The 25,033-nt window shown below is 32.2% G+C and overlaps 1 protein-coding gene across 1 annotated transcript in view; it reads left to right on the forward strand.

The window, feature by feature from the left end:
• LOC123683114 overlaps window positions 1–25,033 on the forward strand; it is a 32,646-nt gene that overhangs the window by 2,023 nt on the left and 5,590 nt on the right. The window contains exons 2-18 of the mRNA XM_045622013.1: window positions 933–1,123; window positions 3,482–3,745; window positions 4,267–4,375; window positions 6,265–6,416; window positions 6,702–6,900; window positions 9,285–9,555; window positions 9,609–9,668; window positions 11,742–12,039; window positions 13,909–14,135; window positions 15,243–15,368; window positions 16,557–16,761; window positions 18,952–19,200; window positions 21,929–22,031; window positions 22,156–22,304; window positions 22,964–23,165; window positions 23,783–24,053; window positions 24,169–24,228. Coding sequence (XP_045477969.1) covers window positions 933–1,123; window positions 3,482–3,745; window positions 4,267–4,375; window positions 6,265–6,416; window positions 6,702–6,900; window positions 9,285–9,555; window positions 9,609–9,668; window positions 11,742–12,039; window positions 13,909–14,135; window positions 15,243–15,368; window positions 16,557–16,761; window positions 18,952–19,200; window positions 21,929–22,031; window positions 22,156–22,304; window positions 22,964–23,165; window positions 23,783–24,053; window positions 24,169–24,228 — 3,136 coding nt within the window. The remainder of the gene's footprint in view (window positions 1–932; window positions 1,124–3,481; window positions 3,746–4,266; window positions 4,376–6,264; window positions 6,417–6,701; window positions 6,901–9,284; window positions 9,556–9,608; window positions 9,669–11,741; window positions 12,040–13,908; window positions 14,136–15,242; window positions 15,369–16,556; window positions 16,762–18,951; window positions 19,201–21,928; window positions 22,032–22,155; window positions 22,305–22,963; window positions 23,166–23,782; window positions 24,054–24,168; window positions 24,229–25,033) is intronic.

Genomic DNA, 25,033 nt, shown 5'->3' on the forward strand with positions numbered 1-25,033 from the left:
CACCAAAAAAAACGGCGCATATGTGACTTGAATCGGATCGTTCTATAATAATTAAAGCCTTGTTTTTCATGTTAAAATAATGTTTTTTTTTTACTACACCTTATACACAGAATAAGAATTTTCATCATGAATGAAAGCAAGTTTGATAAAGCATTTGGTTGTATTGTAAAATTTAGCAATGTTATGACATTAAAACAATATCACTTGACAAACATAATATTTTTTTCCAGATATTCTTAGAATGTATTCGGTCTTCATTCACCATTCGTTGCAGCTAAAATAACATTACTTTTCATCAGTAGGGCTGGATATAGTTTCAAATGTGATAAAATACGTCTAAAACGCAGAATGGGGAATAATTGATATCATTTTTAACTAAAAATGGGACAGTTACGAAATGTTAATTACTTCTGAGCATGTGATAGGAGGACACTTGGGAGTCAAGTTAATTTCATTACTGATTCCCAAGATTAGGGTGGGCTTGCATTTATATTCCATAATGAAAAGTAACTCCGTAGCATTGTTGAAGAGTGGTTAGTTATAATTTTGAGCTCTATTCCGTACTTAATAATTTTTTTTTAATACCAAGTAAAAATAATAATTAGTGATTTTCGAAAAAAAAAACGTTCTTGAAGTAAGTATTGAACCAAAAAATTATCAGTACAGATCTCTAGAGATAATAGACAGGAGTATAGGTCGATTGAACAGCGTTTTGATTTAGGCTCCATTCTTTTGAGTCGTCACTCTCTTTGAATAAATTGCTCATATATATTTCAGACAGTATATGCATTGAGCGAATACGTTCACAACGTAAACTACTATATTATCCGGTACCTACTTTTTCTATCGCCTTTTTATCTCATTTCCGACGAATTGATGTAATAATTAAATGTTCAGTCTATCAATAATGATGTAATTTTAATTTAACCCAGCCGAGTAATATGGAAGTTGAGTCGAATAGCTACAAAGTACATCCTGAGTCGAAATCTCCTGTAAAGTCTAAAAGCCCGTTGAAGAAGCCCTCTATTCTGGACAAGATTAGGACGCACTTCAAGTCATATTGCAATCACACTAGCATCCATGGTTTCCAGTATTTTGGACAAAATAGAACTATTGTTGAAAAGTGAGTATTTATTCGATTATTAATTCCCTAGTTTATAGAGCATTCTATAATATTTTTGTATCAGTAAGACGGTAGGTTTGGATAAATGGAGGCAAGGCCGCTTTTATTAGTGACTTTCTGTCTACTAAATGACTGACTCGACGTCTCTTTAATGATAAATTCAATTTCACGAAAATTAAGAATCAAAAATTGAAAAATTTCGATATACATATTAACAAAATTAAACATCGAATGAATGTATGGTTAGTACATCTGTTGAAGAAAGTACATTACCTTTTTCACTCAGATCAGATTCATTTTGAGTCTGTCCGGAAATCGCTTGATGGATTCTTTCCATTTTTGGATGAAACCCTCGTATGGCAGTTGAGAATTTATTTAGGTAGATACTATTTTTTTTCACAATGAAATTTATAGTGTTTGTTTTATAGAACTTTAAAAATTGAAGGCTTTTGCACTCGTATCTTAATTATTCCAATAGTGAATTTCAAAATTTGTTGTAATTTACACATTCTGATGAAGAATACATACAATCCGTTCAAAGCTCAAAATAAAAATTTCCTTTTCATTACTTTCAAGTAGTGTTGTTCAAAAAATTGGTTAATTGATAATTGATAACGGGAAAATTTAGAAATTGACCGTTAAATAATTGAGGATCCATTGAAAGCCTTTAAATATTCAAAGTGATATCGAACAAAAACCATTATTTTTTGTGAAAAGAATTTCATTTCAAACTTCGTTCGAGCTTTTTTACCACAGAATCAAAATGAATCTAGTTACAACTAAGAAAGGTAGTGTATACAGTTACACCTTTAAGGTAACGCCTCATATGAAAGTGAAAATCATTGAAATAGATGAAGCATGATATAAACGTCATTTTTGATTTTTCAGTAATCAGTTGGATATTAATATACTCAAATCAGAGGAGCAATAATAAAATTGTGCAAAAACGAATTACCTATCTCAGACAAAAATTGCCTTCGATCGATGAAGTACGCATATTGTTCTTGATACTTTGTACATGGAATATTCCGTTAGTTTCTGAGCATATTCGTCAGTTTCACCGAATTTCATTGGAATGATTTTTTGGTTTTTCATTCCTCCATAGGTTTGAAACCGAAATCAGTTATTCAGTTGATCGGTCAACCAAAGTGTAATTAAACCAAGTTCTACTGAAATCAGGCTCCAATGCAATCTCTTTATTGATTTTTGTTTTCGTTTCGTTCTTTGAAAATAAAAATCAATTTTGACTGTATTTTCAAAGATTAACCACGGCGATGAAAAAAAAAAATTGTGTAATTGAGAATAGAACAACGTGAATCTCATCCGAGAAAAACAGTTTTTTTGAATATTTTTGGCTGACAAATAACGTCAACTTTTTATGTTTTTTATCGGTAGCTGTATTCCCTATATCTATAGGGAATACAGCAGAATACGTTATTTGTCAGACAAAAATATTCATATATTTTATTATAGATTCACGAATTGGTAAAAGGAAGCTCAATTTTTCTGTGCTCGTGAACAGTTGAAACCATAGAAATATTGCGACTTTTAGGTAAAAAAAGGTTTTTGACAATTTTCTATTATTAATATTGATACAAACCATACGATATTATATATTTTTGAGATCAGGAAGAATTGAGCTTTCAAAAAATAGCACAGAAATCTAGTGTTTCCATTTAAAAAAGATTACTTTGGGTCATAGCTTCGTAATTAAAAACCCTTTTGAAAGGACGAGTACGCCACTGGATTCCACGTAAAAAAGTGCCTGTATGATATTTTAATTTCAGAGCTTTATCATCAGTATTAACGGAGATATAAATGTTTTTCGATATCGCCATATTTCCAATAATTTACGCTTATAACTCGAAAACAAAAGGGGGTGACCAAAAATTAATACTACTCTTGTTAGTTTCTCAGGAAAATAGACCGAGAAGGGGTATCAGATTTTGTCTATCTCCTCTGGTTCAAAAGTTGTAGTGCTAAAACATCGAATTTTGCCCACCCTGTACCTACGATGATAAAAGCTTCTTCACCTGTGTTCAAATTGAAATAAACTTTGCGCCCTACACGATTTTTGAATCTCACTCGCATATCATTTTTGGCAAATTGATTTGTTTTTTTTTTATTTTAATCGTTGCAATAAGTTCTTTCAAAGCATGAGAATATTCATATTGATTTCATGATAAAACTAAAAAAAAACCATAGTCTGGCAACGCAGCTAGAAAATATGTAATGATGGCATGGCTCTGCTGAAATAAGTGGATAGAGTCGGGTTAGAAAATTTTGAACAAAACTATGGAGTTGAATAGTTATATTATAAGTGTGTTCCATTTCGGTAAAACTGATAATTTCTCCTAGGTGTTGGTGGATACTCATCTTCATTTGTATAATCAGCGGTTGTGGCTATGCAATCTACCTCATCTACAATAAGTGGCAAAGGAGTCCTGTCATTGTGTCCTTGACAACAATAGACACTCCAATATACCAAGTTCCATTTCCAGCTGTCACAATATGTCCGACAATAAGGTTCGATAAAAAGTGTATGGATTTCGGTTCACTTTTCAAAAATGTTACTGATGGTACCTTGGATAGAAATAATGTCAGCGATTGGAGTGAAGAAGAGTAAGTTCAGGTTGAATTATTTAGAGTGAATTACTCTTGGAAATTGCAGATTAATGAATATAGTCGTGAAGTTTTGGAACGGCAATGAAATTTTGATAATCCAAATTATTCATACTCATTCTTATTATATACCAATCAGTTCAATGAAGGTACACAAGCGTGCAATCTGCTTTCATACATATATTTTTTGCAAGACTTTGTCTTCAATGGTACCAACTACCACTAATTTTAAATAACATCAGAGACCTATCGTAACCAGTACAGAAAAACTATAGCTTTTCTATTTGTTTTTTTGAAACTTGTATAAATCTATGTCACACTTTGATCGAGGCCAAATTAGCAGCGCCATAGCGTCTATTGATATAGAAAATCAAAATCTGCAAAGTTGCAGAAACATTCCTTCCTTATTTTTTGGATAGCTAGAGTTTTAATGATGACAACAAATTGATTTCTCCGGTCAAATGAAACTTGGGTGAAATTTGTAGATCTTGTAGGTATTTAATATTATAAGTTTGTTTCAGAAAACAATTTTTGCATTATATGATACCCCTGTGCAAGAGGAATGATCTTTTACATGTACTCATTGATGAAGAAAAAAGCTCAGATGGAGTATATGATGCTATCAGAAAGGTGAGTATTTCTTTCAGATATATCAGAATGTTTTCCTTATTGAGATAACTGTATGACACAAATCAGAGATCGGAGGTAGTCGAAGCAACCAGGAGGTCAATAACAGATTATGCTCCAAAGGAATGAAACGCATGATCCTTCTGTAGCCCGAAAGCGAAGCTCCAAGTCGCTTCAAAGCATTTTGGGACTCAACCATGATTCTGATAAAAGGAATGAAAAAAATTAATAAAATTCCAATATGTGATTCGAAATTCATTAAAACAAATATCTGAATTGTATACAAAACTAAATTCGATTATAAGACTTATAAATAAGGAGCTATATTGCTTTGGTGAAAATCGAAAATATGTGCTCACATTTTCCATGCTGTTATTCCACTTTTTTTATAAATACGAGTATAACAAAAATCTGTGATGAAATATTTTGTGAATAGAGCGTTCACAAGAGTCAGCGAAGAAAACTATGTTGTTTTGTTTACAATTGTAAAAAATATATGGTTCTAACGTAACAGAACAAAGATATTTTGTGAATTACAGATGTAATAAAGGCTTATCCCAACCAGGAGGTTGAAACACTTTTGGACGATTGCCTGTCAAAAAAGCTGAATATCTCAGAATCTTGAAAATTTTTTCTAAGTCTAATTTCGAAAAAAGAGTTCGGTGTTCCTTGAAATTTTTTCTTCAGTCTAATGGCGAGTTGCACCATTTGCCTAAACATTGATTAAAAATTTGAGCATTGATTACTTTCTGATTTCTTAAGAGAAATCAGACAGTAATCAATGTTTAAATTTTAATTAATATTTAGGCAATTGGTACAACAGGCCAAAATGGTTTTCGGGATGCTTTCAGTGAATATCAAATTCGTGACACCCTGTACGTACAAAATGTTAGTAGAACAATTTTTTTCATTCTTTCAATTATACTATCGATATTACTTTTGAATATAACTAGGTACGTTTACTGTTATGTTCAACGCCTTCTATCCTAACTCTCGTAGACCTTTGTGAGATCTTTCAGGAGCATAGAGCTTGTATGAAATAGAAAAACTGGTTGTGTTCTCTGTAGAATTATTCGCTGTGTCTAATTGTCACTGCAGATACATCACTGTTGGCGAATTAGACGGTGTTCTGTAACCAGAAAATTGCTTTTATGGTCCGTGGCTTGAACTCTAGACCTGGACCAACTGATGCAACAAATTTCTAAATTTCGGTTTGAACGAATAACTAATTTTTCAATTATCTAGAAACAAAAATAGCCCTCTCGGCTTAAAAGTGGAAAATTATAGACATCCGATGTAGCGCTCAATAATAGTGTAAGACACACTTGTATGAAAATGTTTGCACCCTTATACAGGGTGATTCACTACGATGGCCTGTTAGACGTTTATGGAAAACTGATCATAATTTTCTGCTGAAAATTTACATGTGCGGGTTTTAGACAATGATTTTTTTTCCCTAGAATATTTTCAGATTTCTACAACTTCCGGTTATACCGGCAACAGACTACAACTTCCTTATTTTGAATTGCGCACCCAGTATATTATTGTATCATTGAATAGTTCTTTTGATGGCAATTTCAGCAAATTAACAGTCCTCGGTTAAATCTCAGTGGTTCATGAGTTGGTTCATGAGTTAGTTAATGAGATTCTTATGAAAAAAAATGGTGGCGACGAGTACTCACATTTTTTTCAGTATTTCTGCCGAAATGGATTTTTTCGAAAAATTTTTTTTCATTTTAAATTCTATAAATACGTACTATTATAAGACTCTTTGCTGATTGGACCAAAAATGTACATGGTGTTCATCTCATGTTTTCAGCACAAAATTCTGATTAAACACTAATAGGCTATAGCGGTGAATCACCCTATGTAGTATGAAATTGTCTTTCCAGTGTTCGCCATTCGCATCAGGAGAAGCCATCTCTGTCCATTTTATGGACCATCCTCTCAGCTTTAATGATTCATTTCAACCCATTTTTACCGAAGATGGCCTTTGCTTTTCGTTCAATATGCTATCGACAGAGGATATATTCAAAAATACCACGTAAGTCAATATCCATACTAATTTGATAAATCCGAATTTGTGTTTGTTTGTTCATTGGCGAATATACCTAATTTTAATTTCACCGCCATAAAATACCATGGCTGAAAAGTGGAGGTAATCATTCAAAAGTATTCTATATATTTATACATATGGAAAAATATATAAATAAATAAAAAATTCTATAATGTACCTCCTGAAGCTACGGTCTATGTAATAAAGATGTTAGTAATTTTTGCATCATTCCATAAATTTCCTCTATTCATGAACTTCGTCATGCAATTTCAGGAATTTCAACCAAGATTCCCATACTTCAGGTCCACAATCCTTCTGGGTTGCACAATACGGATATTCCGTGAAAGCCGATTTAGATACTTTTCCCAGAAGAGCATTGTTGTCAGGAGCAGCTAATTCACTTGAGATCAAATTGCAACATCGAAAAGACGACATCGATTATGTGTGTACTGGTGCACAGCAAGGATATAAGGTAGGTATGCACAATATTGCACCTACATTGGATCCGATCCATTATTCCCAATTGCGTCCTGATTATTCCATGCAACATAGATACACTGTGTCCGTGAAGTATGGAACAAATTCATTTTCAGCTAAACAGACCATTTTTAGAAATAATCCTGAAACACATCGATTTTTATTTTTATTTACCGTATTTTAAAATAATAATCTAATATACAAGGTGAATTACTTTCGAGAACCTAATGACGTCACCGTCTTTTTTTTGGAATGGAACACCCCCATTTTGTCTCAATTTTCGGATTACTCTAGCTGAGCTAGAGTATTCGGAAAATTGACACAAAATGGGGGTGTTCCATTAAAACAAAATGACGGTGACGTCATTTCTCTAAAGTAATTCACCCTGTATATTTGATTATTATTTTGAAATACGGTAAATTAAAATGAAAAATCGACGTGTTTCAGGATTATTTCATAAAATGGTCTGTTCAGCTAAAAATGAATTTATTCCATACTTTACGGACACAGTGTAGGTATACATAGAGGACATAAATTTTTTCTTTAAGCCTTCCATATTTACAACTATTTCTACGGTTGTTTCCGGGGTAAACTTGACCTCCCCCGAATGAGTTTTTCATTAAGTATCAAGCTAGGTTGACATGGGTAGTACATCACGGTCGTGGTTCAATAATTCGTGGAAAACGATTCGTGTCAACAGAATAGTGTCTCAAATATTCACGAAAAGGATGCTTTATTCTAGATGACATGTGTGGAGAAGCAAAGTTGTGGTTAGTTATGTCGTGGAGCTCGACTCGTGTCAAAGGATAAGTCACGAAACGAATGGTTACTTACATAAAAGGCGTTTTTTTTTGTGCTGAATTGTGATGTGCTAGGTTTGTGCTACTTTATGCCATTGACTTTTTTTGTTACATACAATTCTCAAAATATTCCCCAAAATATTTTTATTGAATATGAAATAGATTTCTCAATACATGTCCGATGTTGTGCTTTGAGAATTTTTCCTAGAATGTCCCAGACAATCACAAAATTCATTTAAAATCTAGACCAGGACCTATGTTTTTCTCTAGTCATAAATTTTTTGAGTTTCATAGTAAGTCTCGAAAATAAAAAAAACTCATCTATATTCCGATTTATCTTATGAAAATATGTGTAAAATGTTATGCCACACTTAAGAGAAGTTGAGGCCTCGAAATTTCCGTGAAAAAAAAATTGAAGAAAGTTAGACCTGCAATTTGGTTTTTTTTTTTACGAAAATTGCTTCCAATACTTGTGCTAGTTTTGTACTGTCTTGTTCTGGTCAGATTTTCAGAAATAACTCTCATTATTTTCTCAAATTATGGAAATCAGTCTTAAATAAGTTGTTTGAAAATCTGAAAGACGTCAGTCAGCAAAAATATATAGACCAACTATATAATAATATATTTAGATAGTCCTTAAATAATACGATTATATTGATGGGTCATTTCTAGTTTTGCTCAAAGAATTAATCACAAATCCAGATACCCGCTTACGTGAATCACCCCGTACAAAATTTGAATTTCTGTTATTTTTGTTATGAGGATGAAGATCTATAGTACAAAGAGCTATTTTGAGTACCTAATCCAGATGTACAATAATGATAATCTTGATATTCATGTGTGATGTCTGAACATTTTTACATTCACTAAAGCAGTTTACTATATTATATATACATTTGTAGTGACTCTGCTAGTCCAGCAAAGTCACCCATAACACACTGAATTTGTCATTTTATGTTGGAATACTAGAGCCAAGCAGTGATGAGCGAGATTAGAACATGGATAGGTGAAGCATGCTGTAAGCTTTAGGTTTATTCACTTCAGGCAAAGTCCTCCGGTATAAAAATTGAGGGTGTATTTGGTAGTGGTCACTGAGTTCCAAACTGACGATTCAATCAGTGATTTCAGGATGAAAAACAAAATACCCTCAAAAAATTAACTTGGGTCGAGTACATCTCGCCAAACCTTATATTTGGAATATCCAGAAGGTACCAAAAATATAACCCGGATAATTCATATGTCTTATCTATTTTTGTTATGTTAAATACAATATATAAATAACTGTTTATATATTGAAGTATTTTATATAACAAAAATAGATTTATATTATTTATTCATTTAAGTGTTCGATCAACGTTTGTATTGATATTATGATAAAACTGTATTTAGACGTGATATTTTTACTGATATTAAACGGTTAATTACACAACCATTTCACAACTTCATATTAAAATACCTACACCCATTGGGTATATTTTTTCCTAATATTGACATAATTCTATCGCAAAATTTCTCAATTAGTTCGCACTCATTCATTCAGTCCATGTATATGACTATATGTACTTTTTCGATGTTTAAGGTCAGCCTGCATATGCCGACTAGAGTGCCAAGACCAGCATTAGAATACCATATGGCTCCTTTCGGTAAATCAACCACCATAACCGTGAATCCCCATATGATGTCTACATCCGAAGTGGTCCAAGATTATGATCCACATAACCGAGATTGCTATTTTGAGGGAGAAAAATTCCTAAAATTCTTCAAGGTTTATTCTAAAGTTAATTGTGAAGTTGAATGCCTTGCTAATTACACGCTGAAAGAATGCGGATGTGTACCTTTTCATATGCCTAGTATGTTCTTTTTATTCTTGGGTGAAAAAGAAATACATTTGTGATTTTTTCAGGGGAAGCTTCAAAGCCTATATGTGGAATAGGGATGCGATATTGTGTGATCTACACTCTTGGTAATTATGCTAATTTTTTTTCTATTTATCATGAATTTTCGGGACTTGCGGTAAAAATTTTTACCACTAAAGTGTACAAGAAAACACACTGGAAATTGTTTGAAGTTCATACCTCTACCGCTAAGGGGCGTAATAGCTATCGTCGAGTAGAAAAATGAATTTTACTCGAAAATGTTTCATATGAAGTTGAAGAAAAAATATCATCACTGTAATCCTTGTAAAATTCTCTATCTTTTTGAATTGTTACTTTCGATTTTACGACATCAAATAAGGGTAGGTGAAAGGGAGAAGTGATTGAAGTGCCTGTAACTTCGGTTTAGCTCAACATTTTTGAGCAAATTAGATCTCGTCTGAAATCTCAATATCTTGTTGATTTACCGCAAGTCTCTACGATGAGTGGATCCTGAGATATAGCCGCTTACCTCGCTTATTTGCCCATCCTGTACATAGTATATATTATATCTGTTTAGAGAAATTCCAAGAAAGGATAAGAAATTTTGTCGCCTTAATATTTTTGCCTATACTCAACCTTCCCACGACGTATCGACTGTACATGAAAAAGTGGCATCCCTACGGATGCCAACTTCGCCGAAAAATGCTTGTCTTCAAAATGAAAAAAAACCTTTTTTTCCAATCTCATGAAATTCTGCCTAGCAATTCGGCTATGGATTCCGTGATACAAATTTTTGTTGATAGAGCATTCATTTTGTATTCATTCATATGATTATCTATTGTGTTTTTTTGTTCAAGTCATTCATATTATATATTTCTACTATTCATTCACACCTCATGCAAGTAATTTTCTTCTTGCCAATCATAAATGAATCTTATTTTTTGTACATAATCGAAATTGTTGGTATCTTGTTAATGATTATTTCCCCTATGTTATTATCAATTTTGCTTTCAATTTGTTCATCGCTCGGTAGAATATCCCGATTACCCAATATTAATTTTTTGCATTCTGCAAACTTAGCTACGGTTTCCAGCTTCGTGCAGAGTTTCGAACTGATCGAACCATAGACAATTCAAGAGAATATTGAAGAAAAAAAAACCCAATATTCCTGTGATAACATGTACGAACAAAATGAAATTTCTTGTCTTGTCGATTGCGTTTTTAGATCCATAAAAAGTTCAAGTAGTATATCGAAAAAATAGGTAAATAGTAAAAAATCTCAAAGATAAACTTTCATTTCAATGCTCTAAAAATTATAATAGTTATGAAAGTTATGTGATATGAAGGCTGTCAAGAGTGTTGATTGTGAGTCAAATGAATGAGTATTTATTAGGAAAATGAATCTAGTGGTTTAGTTAAGATCGACAGTACTTCAATGTCTTTGGAGTTCTGTACGTATAATACGTGCTATAAACTTTAATATCATATAAATTTCGAAATGGATTTCTGCGATTTAATTTTTTTTCTTGAAATTGAATTGAAATAAGAGCTTATTTTCAAAATGTGTTGTATGTTAATGATGAGTTACTTATCCGTTTGCTGGAGGAAAAAGTTTTGGCTAGCCACTGCTAGCTAGTTATCGCTATAACTATTAACTATAGTACCTCATTTCTGTCAAAATTAATTTAGCATTACAACCGTAATAAGGCAAATTTTCCATTGATCATAATTATTACAATCGTTGATATAATATTTATTCAATGTCGGATGTCCAGATTTTTTTGAATTTCAAACTATGGAAAAAGGAACAACATATTTCATTCGGAGGAGAAATGTCTTCAATTACCCGCCTCACTACTTTTGGAGGGTAAACACAGGCTCGCCATGACAAGTGACACTTCTCCTCCTTATGAAATAATATACTATTGATTTAAAGCTAAATGCTCCTTACTTCTTCCTTTTTTTGAATGACGTTTTCTCTCTCAAATAAATACAAATTTTCTTGAAATAATTGGCAGATCGTATCTATCTGCTCTAAAGAAATGAATGGCCGAATTCAGTATAAAACTTTAGTATAGGTATAACTTATTGTCGGTTAAAATCGATTGGTTGCATTATTGTTAAAACAATATTCACTCTAATGTCTCATTACATTGAATTGAATCATGAAAATGTTTCAGAAAAGTACAATTTGATGAAGCTTCGGTCGAAACTTAAAGAGTCAAACAAAAAAGCTCAAATCCTGAGGACATCATATTTAGAGACCAATGTTGTCAGAAATAGCACTGAAACGAATGAGACAGAAAAAAGGACACAGCGCAAAAAGAGACAATTGGTTCCTTTATTAGAAGATGACGATGACGCTAGATGTGGCTGTCTTAGATCCTGTAATGACATCACCTACAAGGGTACTGCTAGTTCTACAGATTATAACTGGAGAGAATCTGATATTGAAGAAATCTCGGAAGAACATTCTCCGTAAGTCGTATGAAGCGAAATATTTTTATAATAAAAGGTTTACCATGTTGATCAAACCATTACAGAGCTATTTGGTAGGAAGTGCCAAAACGGTCTCGTAGAGCAATTTGTCTAGCGTCTACATTGTCTTACGAACGTTTGATTAGCACTGTTCTCTAATTCTGTGGCAAACCTTGAGTTTCATACGAGTTTATGGAAAAATGTATTTCATTATTATATGTTAACTAATATCTGTCAAATTTGTGATTAAGAAAACAGTTCCGCCAATCAAAATTTTCCAATGCAAAAATCACTAAATGATATAAATGGAAATATTCCATCAATTTCAACAAAAATTCAGCGAATTAAAGAAATGAATATATATTATTCGTATAGAAATCTCACTCTAATATTTGTTCATTCATTTGAACTCATGGAAGAATATTAATGCCTTCTGCTTAAGTGTTGTCAACCCAAAATAGTTATTTATAATACAAGTGCAGAAGGCATTGATATTCTTCCACGAGTTCAAAATTCAAAAACGAGCCACGAAGTGGCGAGTTTTGGAATGAACGAGTGGTAGAATGAACCTTCTGTACGAGTATTATACATTATTTTCTCTAATTCATTGCATTCTCATTGAAATTAATGAAATATTTCCATAAATATATTTTAGAATTTTTGCATTGAAAAATGTTGGTTGGCAGAACTGATTTCTTCAAGGCAAATTGATGAATTGACAGATAAAGCCGTGGCGGAAAGTTCGGAGTACCAACATAGAATAATAAAATATAACCATGAAAACTGTGCGTTTCTGATATATTCTCGCACGATTTTGTTCTACAAGATGTGGAAGAATGAACGGAATAATCACAGAATTAGAGAAACATATAGGTAGCGTATTCGACTAGTGCTTAGGCAAATTAGTGCTTTAGCCCCTAATAATTGCTCAAGAGCTAGAAATCGTTTTAACCCCTTTTGCGAGTCCTGAATAACGGGTAGCGACGGTTTTTAGGTTGTGCTTCAGATTTTAGAGCCGAAAAAACGCGAAATTTTCGTATTTATTTCCAGTATTTTTCTTTCAACTCGAAAGGTTTATATCCTATCTAAAATTTTGTGTTCTCCCTCTTCGAAGAATTTGAATTTAGTTCCTGATGGCATTTGAAAATTTGAAATCGTTAAAGCAGTTTAGCCGCAACTGACCGTCAAAGATAGATGATTTTTACAAACACACATTGAAATTTGACAACCCTCAGCTCAGTTTTCAAAAAAATATGGTTTTCAGTTGTTCAATCGAAGTAAATTTTTATACTCAGGTGAGTCCAATAAGATGATTTTCCGAAAAACACTGTAGCTCATCCGCCTTTTTGTTTGTCTCATAATTATACTGCTATGTATAAGGAAAAACCTTCCTAGCGGTATACAGCTTGACAGGCAGGTGTTATATTGAAAACTAACCTAATTATAAGGAATGAATTTAAACATTGCAGGCAGATAAAATCTTATGTTATTCCACTAGAGATATAATTTCACCACTTTAGTATCTGCATAAATCTTATCTCGAGTGGTCTTTGACATGACTATTTCACGGGAACGTTATTTAAAAGTAAGGTGATAACATATCTAAGCCGAGGGAAAACAAAGTTTTGAAGTTTATATTTGAATACTGGGTGTCCAACTAAGTTCCCGCTGTTTGTGAATAGATGACTCCAGTAGCGCATGTCTCCCGCCGAATTCGAAGCGCACAGTTGCGCCCTTTCGATTCTTGGTTTTGCGTTTTAGCAACGGGGTTAATTTGACGTTATAACAATAGAACATACTAACCATGAACAATAATAAATTGTACCCGTTTCAAAGTTAACATAAAGAACTATCTAATTTATTTTACAGATATGATTATTCACTTATAACAATATATTTGGATACCAATGTCGTTTCCACAACCGAAAGAAATGAACTTTATGGTCCAACCGACTTTCTCAGCAATTTTGGAGGTCTACTAGGGCTTTTTTCTGGATTCTCGATACTGTCCTTTATGGAAATACTCTACTTTTGCACTCTAAGGATGTTTGGTAACATGAGACTCATAGGAAGATGGTATGGAGACAAAGAAGATTGAAAGAAAATATCTATAATTTTAATATTATAATAAAATTTGTCAGATTTTGAATTTTTGCCCAATTCTGTTGATTGATACAATAAGATTTGTTTCAGTTCGATGGAGGGTCAATATTATTTTAATAATATTTGAAGACATGCATAAATACATCTAATAATGAGTTTTATGTAGTTTCATTTCATGCGATTGTAGGGAATATTAATAACTTGAAATGAACATTATAAATGTTGTGATATATGATACTTTCTGGTGAGGTTTCACATTTCTGAAGAATTATAACACACAAAAAAAATTATTGAGCTGCAAATATGCCAAATAAAAATATATCAAAACATATTGTATCCACTTGTATTCAGTGAAATAACAAAAAAACTTTTCAAGATCTCGACCTACAAAATATGTAGGTACATCTTCGTCAGTTGATAGTATAGTTTAAAAACACAGAATTAAATGAGTAACATTCACAAGCAAACGTACATAGCTGTTTAAAATATCTCGATAAATTTTGTTTTATCTGGCGAATACATTCAAAAGACTGAGAAAAAAACTATTTCAGACGTTGTGGAAAGATTTCATCTTGACTATTTTGGCATACATAATGAACTTTGAGCCACACATTTCGTATGAAAGTTATCCAAAAAAATCACCCTGTATATCAAAATTTCTTGAATTTGATAGGATATTCGGATAGAGGAGAAAAAAGTAAAGGGAGCAAGGTATTTCACGAACTTCCGGATGCTATTTTAAGACTCAATAAATATAGTAGTACCTAATGTGAAAAGTTCAGAAATTAGAGTTAGACGATGAAATAGCTCGACTAGTTTTTAGGTGGATTTTGTGTAATCTAACAATTTCATACGGATGTTTCTTTGGTGATGGACAAAATTTGCCAGAGATGTTATTAATAATTTCAAAAATCACATGTCCGTGTCCAACCAAATCCTTTTGCTACAAAAATGTCAATACAGGTCTCATTTGATGTTTGGTGTGGTGTTTTCGTGTTTTAATAATAGATTGGTAAATCCGTACGTGTTTCTACCCTTTTTAACAGGCGAAATTTATTTTGACTTTCTTCAAATTGTTTTACATGTTTTGCTTGATGCAGCTGTTGATGTCGGAAGCATGTATTTTCAACATGATGATGCTGCACTTAATTTGAAGACCATTGTGACCAATTTCTTGAAAGAAAATTGTTTTTATCGTTGGATAGAACTGGCCTGCATCCTTGCAGGCCAGTTGAAAATAAGTTTAAAATAAGTCGAAGCTTCTGCTCCGACTTGAATCCTAACTTATTTTATTTGTCGTTACAAAATAAGAAGTTTACTCGATACAAATAAACGATAGATACAGCTTCTGTATCTGTCTATTTATACATAGACCTTCTCCAAAAACTTCTGTATTTCGTTGTTTCAATTTTGTGATCCCAAAACTTCAATAAATTTGATAAAATCAATAAATACCGAATGAAATTCAATTTTTTCGAAAATTTGTTTACTATGGTGTCTGAATATTCATATTTAATTAGATTTATCGAATATTAGAATCACTTGCAGAAATACCTGCTCTTTAGATTTTTCTTCATTCGAATATCCTATCGAATTCAAGAAATTTTGATATACAGGGTTTTTTTTTAGGTTGAATCTTATTTATAAATTTTCCTAGGCCAGACCTGAATAAAAAATCAGTAAATATGCTTTTATGAAGCAGTTGTTGCAGCAAATAAGCATACCATGTATCATGAAAATATATAGAATGGTTCGAAATATATGGGTAATTGAAGAAATAGACAAAATCAATAAAATTCCCTGTATCCCGATTATAACGAGAGATAGATCGTTCAAGGTTATTCTAACTCGCTTCACTGTCCTCTATCTATCCTTAGCTTCCGCTCATTTACCAATGAATCACCCTGTATAGTAGTCGTGGAGAAAGGGAATTATTAAGGACATTTGTAAAATAATATTTACTGCATGTTCTACATTATTTGCAACATAGATTTTTTTCGCGAAAAATAGTAGAACTGGAAGTACTTTCGGGCTTGTGATACAGACAGGAATTAAAGAGAAACAACATCAATTAACATGATCAAAATTAATTCGTTGATGGAAAGTAAGGGTATCCAGCCAAAACTTGCGTGAAACAAACGCAATGGCCACATAATAGAGTAGAGGCTGGAAAATTAAAATAAACATTAATTAAAATAGAAACCCAGTTCGGAATATCAATCGACAATGGGAAGAATGTTATAAACACATTATTTCGATATCACATACATATATCTGAGTGATAATCGACAGAAACTGAACAGGAAAAGTTTTGGGTAAAAGTTTACTGTGAATTTATTACATGAAATTAATCGATTCCTCGTTTCCCAACTAGTTTTCGTTATTATCGTGATAGTATTATTAGTTATAACCAGGAAAAGTCCAGAATAATTATTCAATCGAATTGAGATATTATAAAATGGAGGTTCAGAGTGTTGAGATTGGAGAAACAGCGGTGAAAAACCGAAAGGCGAAGAAACGCTTTCGTCATGTGAAAACATACTTGAAGGAATATTGTGACGTTTCCACAATACAAGGACTTGCTTATGTAACGAAGGACGGTAATTCCCTTTTTGAAAGGTGAGTAAACTTGTTTTGACAAATAGTATTAAATAGGAAACTTATGACATTGTACTTCAATTTTTAGTATCTAGGATGATATGCACTGTGTCCGTACAGTATGGAATAAATTCATTTTAGCTAAACAAACCATTTTAAGGAATAATCCTGAAACACGTCGATTTTTATTATAATTTACCGTATTTTAAAATAATAATCTTATATACAGGGTGAATTACTTTCGAGTAATGACGTCACCGTTATTTTTTTTTTTCAAATCGAACACCCCCATTTTGTCTCAATTCTCCGATTACTATAGTTGAGCTGATTCCAAAAATGTATCACATGTTGATTAAGATTGGTACAGAGTGGACAAAAATACATTAGTTTTGTGTGTGCTCATATAAAGTAACGCGTAACATTCTTCATTAGTTAAATTAACAATATTATCAAAAAAACTCATTGTCTAGCGGCAATTGGTTTGAATGTTACACCCTGTAGTTTGTTATATTTTTAGATCAATAGAAATGAGCTGTTTCCAAACATGTTTGGTACTTGTGGTCTAGCAGACATAACATGAAAGAAATTATTTCTTATTTTATACATTTTTATTAATCTAAAAATGTAACAAACTACAGGGTGTTATATTCAAACCAATTGCCGCTAGACAATAAGTATTTTTGATAATATTGTTAATTTAACTTATAAAGAATGTTACGCGTTACTTTATGAGCACACACAAAACTATTGTATTTTTGTCCACCCTGTACCAATTGGAATCAATATGTGATACATTTTTGGAATCAGCTCAGCTAGAGTAATCGGAAAATTGAGACAAAATGGGGGTGTTCGATTTGAAAAAAAAAATGACGGTGACGTCATTACTCGAAAGTAATTCACCATGTATATTAGATTATTATTTCAAAATACGGTAAATTATAATAAAAAATCGACGTGTTTCCGGATTATTCTTTGAAATGGTCTGTTTAGCTAAAAATGAATTTGTTAAATACTTTACGAACACAGTGTATAACATATTATATCAAAACATTTTGGTCTGTAATAAGAACATTTCTATCGCTTTTCTTGAGTCTCGAAACCATTGCTCCGCTAAAATTTTGTGCATCTAAAATAGTTATTTATAATACAAGTGCAGAAGGTATTGATATTCTTCCACGAGTTCAAAAACGAGCCACGAAGTGGCGAGTTTTTGAATGAACGAGTGGTAGAATGAGCCTTCTGTACGAGTATTATACATTATTTTCTCTAATTCATTGCATTTTCATTGAAATTAATGAAATATTTCCAAAAATATAATTTAGTGATTTTTGCATTGAAAAATGTTGGTTGGCAGAACTGATTTCTTTAAGGCAAATTGATAAATTGACAGATAAAGCCGTGGCGGAAAGTTCGGAGTACCAACATAGAATAATAAAATATTACCATGAAAACTGTGCGTTTCTGATATATTCTCGCACGATTTTGTTCTACAAGATGTGGAAGAATGAACGGAATAACCACAGAATTGGAGAAAAAAAATTAACACCTCTTACACAAAGGAAAATAAGATTTATGTGAATATTTCTTTGAAAGTCTGTGCCCAAGTATGCGGCCTCTAACTCTGCTCATCTGTCCGATGAATACGATAACTCTCAAACGGAAATACCTAGAAACTTGATTCTTCAAGGTAGGTTTGGATCTCGAATGTCGCATTTAAGTTTGTTGAAGGGCGCAAAAACTCAATAGGAGTTTTCATGATAATTTCAAAACTACACATTCGATCAAAATGAAATGTTGAATTACATGCTTCATGTCAAATTTTATGTTGATCATGTAGCCAGAAACAAAGAAAATTCATGAATAATACGAAAAAAAAAATATTATTCAATATTGTCGTGACCACAAAATCGTCGGAAATGAAATTTTGGGTGTAGATATAAAATAACAATTTCAAACTCCGAGTAAAATTTCAAGCAGAAGACGTTTTTAGAATTATAGAATATTCAAGATGAGTAGGAAAAAAGAAATGCCTACTATTTCCATAATAACAAATCTGATCGGGTAGAAATTTTGGCAGTTTATGACGAATTTGGAACTAGGCCCTTTATGGAGTCCTCTTATAACAATATGAAATTCTTCGACCTCAAGTCAGTGTTTTTCTAATTTTTTTAATGACGATAATAATAATGACATGGTCGATTTCTATCATAGATGCTGGTGGATTCTTGTATTTCTTTGTTGCGTCGGAGGATGCAGCTATATGATATTTGAAGTTTGCAAAAAATGGATTGAAACCCCTGTGTTAGTATCTTTAGCAACCAAGGATACTGCCATTCACAAGGTCCCATTTCCAGCTGTTACGATATGCCCAGAATCCAAAATAACTCGCTCTTGTGTGAATTACTCGAAAGTGTTGAGATTGCGCAGAGCAGGCAGAGGAAACGAAGTATCAATATTAGAGTAAGTAGATAATCTTTTTTTCTTTTGCATCTTACCATTTTGATGATTTGCAAAAATCCAAGGTGTCTTCAATTTTCCATCGATATCTGTTTTAGAGGTATAATATTGTACCAAAGAGGATGCTAGATACAATATTGTGCTTGAGGGTTTTTTATTCAATCGAAATCTTCAAGATTAATAGTAATTTTTTCAAATAAATTAATATTTGATGACAGAAAATTTTTCATGTAGAACTGAGAAGGTATTTTTCAAGAAGTTGAGTACCTACAATCTGTTTCTCATTGAATCTTGAGTGATCATTTGAATTTAATAGTATTTCCTTCTGACCTAGATATCAAATTTCCATTTTTTTTTGTGATGAACAAAATTTGTTCATTAAGCAGGATTGTAAATATCGACAATATACAAGTATCAAGTGTTGACGATACATCTTATTGCTTTCTTATAAATACTTTGCTTTAGCCCGTAGTGTTGACGGAAATACAGGTTTGTTGTTTTCTCGTCGATTTTGGGAATTAAAAATTTCACGACATTATATCATATTTTGCATAAGATCTTGGGTCTCAAGGCTTTTGAAATTTGTGTTGAATAATGAGTAAATTGGGTCAATCACCAGCAACGTCATATATCTGCGCTGATTGGGTGCTGGAAATGCATCAAAATTATCCGTATTTTCATCTTCAGCTATCAGGCCCATTTTCACTTCGGAGGCTATATTCAGGGTGTTTCATTCAATAACAGACAAACCTATATAGACATGTAGATGACATCGAGACAATCATTTTTGCTTTATGACCTATACCTCGTTTTCGAAGCATAAGCGAGATATACAGGGCGTGCACCGTCAGTTACGTATAACCTTTGAAGTTACGATTTTTGGTCAAATCAGAGTATTTTTGAGTGCTCAATTCAGAAAAGGTAAAGAACCTTGAAAAAAAAAATTCAAAATTGCGGAAAACCTGCAAAGTTTGAAATGTTTTTCCTTGATGGTCAAATTGAATTTCATGTTCTGAATTAATTATTTTTTTTTAGAATTTCTATGAAAAAATTTTTTCAAAAAATCGAACAAAAATTTTTTCAACATGTCTACAGCGAAAAAACAATTTCACCCAAGATTGATTAAATTTGACACGATTATGCTTTTTTTTATACCTAATACGAATATGAAAACATTATCGAAATATATCAAACGGTTCCTTCATAACCGCCATCCAAATTTCTCCTTCGGTCCTCTAACATAATTGAAAAACAAGTAGTTGAGCTATGATGGCCAAAATTTGAAATTGCACTGTCGAAGCATTCCAAATTGTTTAAAATAGTATAAAATTATCACAAAAAAAATTTTGTTGCGATTTCAATGAATCTCTGTGGGGATTCGAACTCTCGACCTCTCGAGAATGTAAATTTGAAATGATCCAACAATATCAATTTTCGTTACCGACAATCCAGAGAATTCGACAGTGTATTCGCATTTGAATATTATTTTTCAATTTTTCTGCTGATGTGCTGTTAATTCTCACGTTTGTGAAATATGCAATTATTTAAAAAAATTTCTCCAATAATAAAATAACATTAATATCTGAAAATTATTGAAGTGCCCAACAGCTGCAAATTTCCCTCAATTTCCTACCTGAGGAATTTGCTTCAATTTTAAATTCGTTTCAAGGAACTTGCAAAATAATATTCAGTGAAATGCGATTACACTATGTCGAATTCTGCGAATTACCAATGCTTGGGTATAAAATGAAACACCCTGTTAAGCAGAATTGTCGCATTGGCATTCAGGACACTTATTGGAGAAACCTATAATATAATTAAAAGTGTATTCACAGTATCGTCTGTATTTTCAGTATTGCTGATTTCTTAGAAGTATTTAAATAATATCCTCAAAAACTTATTATTATTATCAGACATTAATGTGTACACATACAACATGGACGCAACTGGCAGAATAAAAAAATAGTTTCCATCATAAAACTTGGTACCATGCTAAAAATGGAGTCCTAATAAAATTTATTTGAATTGCTAGACAAACTTGAATGCCCTGTATAGGGTGTATCAATTTCGATACTCACTGAAGCATCTCGAGATCTATAAGACGTAGAGAAAATCTAAAAAACCTCGATCCCTATTTCTCAAATAAGTACTAAAATATCAGAAAGCAGATCATAGGTATCTGGATTCACTTCAGAGTTTTTGTAAAATTATTGTTTCAAGTATTCCCCTATATATCTACCATAGATTCTAAAACGATTTTTCTGCAATTTTGTGGTTCAATTTGTGAATTAAGCATTTCCCAGATTCCCACTGAGCAAATTCATATAAGTTTTCGATTCTCTATCATCTCCTGGATTTCACCTCTTAAGCTGGACTGTGTAAATCAGCAATCAGAATATAAGAAAGGTTTTTTTATGTTCATTTTGCATTTGCTACCTCTTAATTGATCCATGACACAAACTAACAATTATGTACACCCTTATGGTATACAAATACTATCTACTCAATACAACACATGATGAGTTTTATTTCTCAATAAAATGACTATTATTTTTATTCGAATGTATTTCTGAAATATTTAATGAACACAAAAACGCCATTGTTAAAACTCCTGCTTTTTTGTCTCATAATGTAGATTCTTTTTGAATCTATGTTAAAATTCAAATAAAATTCGAGATTAACAAATTACATAATATTAATATAACTATGATTGTCTCATTTTGCGTTGCAGAAATGAATTTTTCGATAATATGGCTCTCTTATGTAAGGCAAGCAATTACGGAAATTCTTCTGATAACCAACCCCTTGACGATTATTCAGATTTTTTGGAGAATGTGAGTAATATTCTTATTTTTCTGTTTTTGCGTTGAAAGTGATTTTAATAGAAAGACCTTAAATGAAATTAATATACCCATTTATGTATTATTAAATTCCAATTATTTTTTGTTTTTCTTTCAGTGCAAAAGTGTCCACCTGGAAAATTCCCACTGTAAATTCTTAGATAAAAAAATTCCATGTGAACAGATTTTGCAGCCTGTGATCACCGATGAAGGTCTCTGCTACTCCTTCAATATGCTCGATGTAAAAGATATCTACACGGACCTGAAGTAAGTTGAGACCTGAATTACTATACTTACTATAATCAGTGATAGTGTTACAATCTCAGGGAATAATTTCTTCAACTTGATTCAAATAAATATCAAGAATGGAACAAAATGATTCTCAAGAAGATACGGGTGTACTTGGTTTATCTCGAAGAGAAATAATAACATGTTTGGTTTTTTTAAATGACAAAAATCTTTTTATCACGAATCTGTAAAATAATCATTAACAAAATATTTCTAGAACACTCATGTTTTGTTATATTCTACTAAAACACTTAAAATCCATTTGCATTAATTCCTGACAACTCTACCCCAATTGATTTAATCTTCTATTTGGACATAGTTACTGTATAGCTCTAATATCTCAATATCTGATGAAAAAATTTTGTGGTCGTACCTCATAACATTTCCAAGATGAAAATGGAAAACTGCACTACAACTTTACGTTTCTCGATATAGATATGTCTCGAAATATGTACCTATATTCAGTTGAACAAAATGGGACACTCTCTACATGTACTATAATGTAACTCAAAATTGTCTAAACATTTGATGAATAAGGAAAAAAAAACAGTTATTCTTTAACCATGTATTCAAGTTGAAAAATATCAATTATGTGTATATTTCTTCCAATTTCACTGAATTATAATTTTTGTTTCAAGTCGAATGAAATATTTTAATTCCAAAACTCGAAAAGCCAACTGGGATGTAGACGATGGTTATCCGGATGACGTGCCAACATCAAAAGATTTTCCCGTACGAGTTTTAGGCACTGGTACCAAACATTCTCTTGTTGTAGTTCTACTAACCAGAAAATCCGATGTGTACTACTCATGCAGAGATTTTTCCTTACAGGGTATGCGGGTGAGTTATATTGGATCTTTGAAGTGTCTTTGGTGATTATTGAATAATTCATTATATGTAACAAGGATCAAACATTATAGAATTAATTTTTTATGATAATTTAAAGAAAATGCAAATTTTATTCTATATGATTCGTGGGCTGACCTTCAATACAAAAACCAATCCTTTCATCTCATAATGGGTTGTCCGTCAGCGATGATACAATTTAAAAAAGTTTCAGTTGAAAAAGTCTCTTCAATATATATGCTCACATGATCATAGGCTGATTGGGCATTTTCATTTAGAAAACAGGGTGGTATCGTGTTTCAACACTTTCGAAGCAGCCTGTCGAGTCAAAAATGATCTAAGCTTATGCGCCGAATACTTTCAATTCCGTAAAAATTTGAATTTTTCTCCTAGCCCAAAATTTCATTTTGGTGCTTATTCTAATAAGCACCAAAACGTAACGTCCCACTTAAAATAAGCAATCAGGTGTATCAACTAATTTTATTATTATTATTATTATTATTATTGTTACAATAAGAGTAGAGGTACAAATACCTATAAACTCAAATTAAAAAAAAAATAACATTTATTCGAAAATCCTAGGTCTTTATACAAATTCTTTCATTTTGTAGGTTACCCTTCATATGCCTGCTCGAATACCACGTCCAAACCAAGTTTTCTTTCCCGTTGGTCTCAATGAGCTAGTGTATGCCCAAGTGACCCCTACACTGATGGGAACCACAAACACAATAGGGAACTATGCACCACATAAAAGGAACTGTTATTTCGGAAAAGAGAGAAAACTGAAATATTTCAAAATATATACTCAGTCCAATTGCAATCTGGAATGTTGGACCAATTATACAATCCAAGAATGTGGATGCACACATTTCTATATGCCAAGTGAGTAAAAATTCCAGGATGTGTTACATAAGCCTTTGAAATAATTCAGCCAATCGTTATTCTTTGCCTTAGTTACAAATAAAATTTGACGAAATATTGTCTCAATTATTTACAGGAGATGCAAACACAAGTATATGTCCAATTGCGAAGAGAACCTGTCTTCAGACTGCTATTGGTAATAACAATATGATTTCATTATACATTATATATTTTAAAACCAAAGTATATTTAGATCACCATTGCTAAACATGTCATATGAAAGACACACGATGTGATTCAACTTGTGGTAGATGAACTTCTTGAATCACCCAATAAACCACCTCTAGATCATTCGAGATATTTAGAATTTCTGACACGAATTTGTTGCACTATTTCAAAGTATATCATATAGCCTAGGAGCTAGTGGTCGATTTCACTAAGCTGTTTCTCACATAGCTACAAAATTTGAAATAGTATTTTATTAACGCTTCACTCTTCAAGTCCCATGCCCAGTCCGAAAAAACACATTTTTTTCTCAAAAATTCCACATATCCACCTTCTAGGCTCTAGAGGGATACTTTTCAATTCTTTTTCTGTGAAAAGATTTGTCTTTCAATCATTCCTTCATTGAAATTAAATTTCTTGTCGTGGAGCATTCTTTTGATGTCTGCAAAAAACAGTAATAACTGGAGGCCAAATCTGGAAATTAAGCTATATAGTAAACTACCTACTTCTTGCTTACAACTACTTGCCCACCCTTCTTAATCTCCAGATTTCACCTTCAGAAAGATTTTGTCATAAAAAAGATCCAGGAATCGAAATTTGGCTCTAATGAAGAAGCGATTGGCACAATTGCGATAATTTTTTTTCGATCTTTGAGAGAAAAAAAGCGTATTAGTTCTATACAAATCGAATAAAAATTGATTTTTTTTTTGGAATTCTCTTTTCCCTCCATTTCAGATATTTCATGAATTATCTGAAAAATTTTTAGTAAGGAAAGT

The sequence above is a fragment of the Harmonia axyridis genome, chromosome 6, assembly GCF_914767665.1.
Source record: "Harmonia axyridis chromosome 6, icHarAxyr1.1, whole genome shotgun sequence".
Classification (NCBI taxonomy): Eukaryota; Metazoa; Arthropoda; class Insecta; order Coleoptera; family Coccinellidae; genus Harmonia; species Harmonia axyridis.